The sequence below is a fragment of the Euphorbia lathyris genome, chromosome 1 (genome assembly GCF_963576675.1).
Source record: "Euphorbia lathyris chromosome 1, ddEupLath1.1, whole genome shotgun sequence".
In the NCBI taxonomy this organism is placed as follows: domain Eukaryota; kingdom Viridiplantae; phylum Streptophyta; class Magnoliopsida; order Malpighiales; family Euphorbiaceae; genus Euphorbia; species Euphorbia lathyris.
This window is the reverse complement of record NC_088910.1, coordinates 124,403,383-124,409,415: the sequence shown is the minus strand read 5'-3', so window position 1 is coordinate 124,409,415 and position 6,033 is coordinate 124,403,383. Positions and strand designations below refer to the sequence as shown.

The 6,033-nt window shown below is 33.3% G+C and overlaps 1 protein-coding gene across 1 annotated transcript; it reads left to right on the top strand.

The window, feature by feature from the left end:
- Window positions 1-1,576: 1,576 nt before the first annotated feature.
- Window positions 1,577-5,507, top strand: LOC136214749 (nuclear pore complex protein NUP98A-like). Its single transcript, XM_066002893.1, has 5 exons — window positions 1,577-1,741; window positions 3,461-4,036; window positions 4,200-4,433; window positions 4,507-5,108; window positions 5,193-5,507. The coding sequence occupies exons 1-5, from the start codon at window positions 1,723-1,725 to the stop codon at window positions 5,355-5,357; spliced, it is 1,596 nt and encodes a 531-aa protein (XP_065858965.1). The 5' UTR covers window positions 1,577-1,722; the 3' UTR covers window positions 5,358-5,507.
- Window positions 5,508-6,033: the final 526 nt, after the last annotated feature.

Here is a 6,033-nt window from a genome sequence, read left to right as displayed (position 1 = left end):
ATATCTTATCAAGTGTATTAGACGCTTACAATCTCTTTGTCTAGATAACTGGGAAAAAATAACTTCTTGATAATAATAATAATAATATAACATAATTTATAATTGAAATAAACTTCATTGTAAGTATAATATTTCAATATCTATTTAATATTTTATTCAATATGTCACCACTTTCAATAAACAACTATTGTATGAAACTTTATATCTATTTGTACCAAAATGCATAAAAATAAAAAATACAATCCATATCAGTTGGATAAACTCAAACTAAAAAAAAATGATCGGATTTCAATAGGTTCCGAATCAGAAAAATCAATCTAACTTCAATGAAAGCTAAAAGTTGAGTTCATATAAAACCGAAAATCTAAATTTTAGTTAGAGTTAACAATCGAAACGATAACACCTAACAACATATACTAAAAAAGAATGTTTGATTTAAACTAAAAAAGAATGTAAAACACATTTTTTACTGCGTTGACAACTCATCAAAAAATGCCTTTAAAACACTTCTCCCCATTTCTCTCTGCTTCCGCTATTATATATAGTATAGATTTTATAAAATTAAATAAATTACTATAAATTATAAAATATAAATAGCATAAAACCTATTTGGGCCCCTAAACTATAAGTCAAAAGTCAATTAGCCCTTCATTCTACACAAATGAGCAATTAGGTCCCAACATTTGCAAAACTCTCCAATTAAACACAACCTAATTTAAAGTATCTTCTAACTCAGTTTCCTATTATTTCTTTACTCGATGCAATTATAAGTATTTCTCCATCTAATCTAAATACTTATTCTTTATTAGTTTCTCCAACTAGTTTTCTCCCATTATCTTCATTGCATCCTCGTATTACAATTCTTACGACTGATCATTTTATTCCATCTTTTGTTTGCCCCGTACATGTTGAGTCTTCTCTTCCTTCGTCTAACCTCACTTTCATTCCAATAAAAAAACAACAGATTATGTTCATTCTGTTAAGATAAGGATCATTGCATTATTGAAGATGGTTTCTATCCATTGAATTTGGTTCAGAATTCTGTCCAGTTTTGTGTGTGGGAAGACTTTTCGATTGACTTTATCGACATGCATTTTTATAAGGATTTTGACTGCCATACTAATCTTAATCCCTCTGGAATTGCTTGATTCCTCTTTTTTTTTTTTTTGGAGATGAAACTTCTAATTCTCCATTACAGATTGAAAAAAAGGTTAATCTGCCAGCGAAAGAAGAGGATACTTCTATTAGTTTTGTGCTTGATTGGAGAGTTTTGTAAATATTGGAACCTAATTGATCATTTATATAGAATGAGAAACTAATTGATTTTAGACCTATAGTTTAGGGTGCAAATGGCTTTATGCCAATATTAATATATGGAAAGCCTTAACCAGCCGAGTAGGACTTACAAGTAACGCTACGAGGAGAAAATTTAGGGACCTAAAAACAACGCTACGAGGAGAAAACTCAGGGACTTAAAAACAACGCTACTTGGCTCAATATAAATAGTTACAATTTGTCTTTCTGTTTCGATAAAGAAAAACGTTTCTATTCTACCTACTGCTTTGTTTCTTTTGGTACGCGATGAGTTGAATCTTATTTCAGTCATGGTTCTAGATTAAATGTATATTCCTTCAATATAATATAATCACATCTGCTTCTGGCATTCTGTTTGTTGTCCGTGCAGGATAGATAAACCGTTGCTAATTTTGCGAGGAAGGAAGGATGGTCGATCGTACTGGAGGTTTGTGATTGATTATACACTTTTATTGATTCTGCACCTTTAAACTATACTGCCGCTTGTATTGTCTAAATTGCGGGTTCTGAAATCTCAAGGGACATTGTTTCATCAATTATATTTAGGTTTATTTGAGATTGGAATGGCACTCTGAATACTTTTTCTATTTTACTCATGTGTTGTTTGTCTGTCATTTTTATTGAGCTTCAGTTTTGCTGATGGAATATGGTTATTCTATGTCATTGTCTTTTTCTAGAATGATCATATTAGAATATTAATGTCTGATTAAACATTTAAATGGTTGATGCTGTATGCACTTGTTGTGTTAGATTTTTGAATTGAGATATTCTACATAGACCCTCAAATCCTGGATCCGCCACTGGATTCTTATACATATAGAAATGCCTATTATTATTATTAGGGCTGTAAATTAGCATGAGCGGCTCAGTGTTCAGCTTGATAAAAGCTGGTCGGCTCGATTTGTAGGTTACTGAGCAAGCTCGATTATAATAATGTTCATGAAAATGCTTGTGAACAACCTTGGTTTAATTATTTTTTGAATAATAACATCCACAAAATGAATGTAAAACAACATAGTTTTGTGGGTAATTAATTTATTAGTTTCCCTCCACCTTTTTACTAACACTGTTTAGTCCATTTATTTTGAAAAACATATTATAAGATTCATATCTTTATTAATATTAACTCTTTGGTCATTTTGTCTATTTTTTTTAGATTTTTAACCGTTATATCTGGCATAAAAAGACGAACAGAAAATAAAAGCGTAACATGTTCATTTTGTATCGTACTATGGTTGTCATAAAAGTTAAGATATGTTCGGTTAAAAATCTAAAAAAAATAGACAGAAGGACCAAAGAATTAATATTGACAAACAAAAGATAGGGAACTTATAATGTGTTTTTCAAAATAAAGAGACTAAACTGTGTGTTAGGTAAAAAATAGGGCACTAATAAATTATTTACCCTAGTTTTGTGTAAATTCTAGTTTTATAGATTTCAAAACTATGTAGTTTTGTGTTAAAGAAATTTTAAATCAATATAATTAACGAGCATAATTGATAAGTTGTCCACGAGCGAAGTTCATGAACTGAATTAGTGAGCTGCTCGTGAACAGGTTCGTTAACAAGCTCGTGAATAGCTCGTGAGCAGCTCACGAACAGAATGTCGAGCTCGAGCTCGTCAATTTTCTGACGAGCCGAGCCTGAGTAGGCCAATGCTCGCTTCTGCTCGATTACATCCCTAACTATTATTAATTAGTATTTTTTGAGTTAAATGATCCCTTTTCTTGTATTTGTTGCATAATGCTAGTTTGTAGTGTTAATCCATCTCTGACTAGTGGCCAGGCAAATGCATGCTTTCTTTCTTTGGTAATCTGGTTTATCATTTTTAGTAGAATCACACTCATTATTTCATTAGGTGTATGATGTATCTGCTGGAAGCCTATCTATCTAGCATATTGTTTGTTGTTTACTGGAACTATTTTTATGTTTTACTTTGCAAGAGCCTAGATACACAGCGTAGTATTTTTGTTTTGCTGGTTTTTGAAACTTTGTTTAATTCTCTATCATTTTATGTTAATAGATTCATAATTCGTTAGTCAAGATTGTATTTTTGTCATTTCGTTATGCATAAACACATGGAAAGAAATATGAATTTGACTTCATTCATTTTGCTCTAGCATCTCTCAAATTGTTTCTCTTTGTAGGATCTTGTGTCATTGCCCAGAAATGTGCTTGTGCAGAATTTGGGTTCAATACTGAGACAAGTCCATTTGAAAATACAAGTCAGCCATCACAGCCTGCATTTGGAAGGGGCTTATTTGATTCTACCACACCTTTTGGTGCATCAAGTCAATCTACATTCGACGCTGCTAGTAATCCTGGATTTGGTACATCAAGCACCCCTCCGTTTGGTTCTAGCAGCACTCCTGCTTTTGGTGCAAGTGGCACTTCTATGTTTGGTGCAACAGTGAGTCCAGCGTATCGTACAGGTGCTGCATTTGGTGCATCTAACAACCCAACATTTGGATCTGGAGGTGGTTTTGGAGCTTCAAGTGAACCTGTTTTTGGAAGTTCAAGCACTCCTGGTTTTGGTGCTACTGGTTCTGCATTTGGTGCTTCGACTACTTCTGCATTTGGTGGAACATCTAGCACTCCTGCCTTTGGGGCTTCTAGTGCTCCTGCCTTTGGTGTTACCAGTACCCCATCCGTTAACTCTATATTTTGGAACAATCAATTCGGAACTTCTACACCTTCTTTTAGTGCTCAGAGTTCTCCATTTGGTTAGTTTTTAGCTGTTAATTGGTTATCATGCTCTTACAAAATTGCTAGGGTCTAAAGGACTTGAAATAATTCTGTTGGACGGCTCCCATTTTGCTCCCTTTTTACATGAACGGCTATACATATACATTTTGTAACTTCATACTGTTATAATCTTGTACGCAGGAGCTCAAGCTACGACACCAACATTTTGGAGCAGTGGATTTGGGCAGACAGGCTTTGCAGGAAATCGTGGAGGAAGCAGAGTTGTTGCCTACTCAGCAACAGCAGAGACAGCCAGCCATGATTATTTGAACACAGGACAGCCTGGAAAGTTAGAGTCTATATCAGCCATGTTTGATATAAAAAATAAAAGCCATGAGGAACTGAGATGGGAAGATTATCAGTTGGGAGATAAAGGTAGGCCAAAACTTTATGATAAAAGCTGAAATTATATTTTTTGAACAATGATGTATTCTGATTTTCTGTGCAGGTGAACCAGTTCCTCCTGTGTCTAGTGCGCCTACTAATTCATTTGCTCCCCCTAGTAATTCATTTGCTCGGCCTAGTACGACTGGATTTAGTCAGTTTACTACACCACCTATCCTTTCCCAGTCAGCCTCAGCTATTGGACAAACCTCATTTACTGGATTTACACAAAACACAGCTCCATCTGTTTTTGGCCCAGGCACTGCATCTTCATTTGTTTCAACACCTTCCTTCTTTACATCTCCAAATTCTTCGCCATTTCGAAATATTTCGAACAATCAGCCATCTCTTTCATTCCCATCTCCATTTAACCAGTCAAACATGTCCAATACTCCATCTGTTTTTGGCCCAGGCACTGCATCTTCATTTGTTTCAACACCTTCCTTGTTTACATCTACTGTTGGACAATCAAATTCTTCACCATTTCGAAATACTTGGAACACTCAGCCATCTCTTTCATTGCCCCCCACTGTATCTCCTCCATTTGGACCACAAACTACCCCTCCATTTAACCAGCCAAACATGTTCAATACTCCCTGTCCATGCTTTCACACCCAACCTATGAGGCCGTCCAATAACCACCAAGGATTGTTTAACCAAACAGCTGTAAGTAACCCTCATACCTTCATATTTACTCTCTTCATTATGCCATTTATTTTTCAATAATAAACTTCACCTTTTGCTGTGCAGCCTGTACCTGTTACAAATCCAATTGAGACAGTTCCTGCAATGCTTCACATATCTATTGGCCGAGCCGGGGCAACTCCATCCGTGCAATATGGGATTCCGAACTTGCCTGCAAATGCTTCTCCTTTAGCTTGCCTTGTTATGCTCTTTCGTGATGTAACAATGTAATTTGCTTCTTAAGATGTGACCGAGCTCAGTTGAATACCATGTTTTGTTGCTAATAGAGTGTGTTTGGATTCTGTGAGCATCAGAAAATTTGTATTTAGAAAGATGTAGAAATAGCATGGTTGTTAAAACCGGACCGGTTATAGAACCGGAAAAAATAAAGGGTCAAGGGTTGAAGATTCAACCAGAGTTCACAAAATCCTCTAAAATACAATATTTTTATTCACATTTAGTAAAACATTAACATTATTATAAAAAGTATAAAATAAAAATATTTTTTTAATATCAATTAATAATTCTTAGAGATATTCAATTTATAGATTAAAAATATAATTTAATTTAACGCACATAACAATTTAAAAATATAAAATATATACTCCGTGAGCTAAATAGTTATTTTTTAGAAGAAAATAGTTATTATTATTAATATAACTTGCATGTAAATATAATAAAATAATAGAGTATGTATTTTATAATCCAACTTAAATTATATAATCTAATAGATTCTTAAAATTTATTTTATATAAATATATAAAGTTTAAATTTTTATTAATAACAGAAAAATAAAATATTTTTTTATAATTATTATCAAAACATAAAATAGAAAAAAATAGTATCAAATGGTATTTCAAATATTTAAGTTGTAAATATAATTATATTAATTAATTGTTGATAAATA

What these genes read in the sequence shown, in the direction of transcription:
- LOC136214749 (XM_066002893.1), top strand. An exon ending in TTATCAGTTGGGAGATAAAG is followed by an intron (nt 4,434 to 4,506) that starts GTAGGCCAAAAC and finishes TTTTCTGTGCAG; the next exon opens with GTGAACCAGTTCCTCCTGTG. An exon ending in GATTGTTTAACCAAACAGCT is followed by an intron (nt 5,109 to 5,192) that starts GTAAGTAACCCT and finishes TTTGCTGTGCAG; the next exon opens with CCTGTACCTGTTACAAATCC.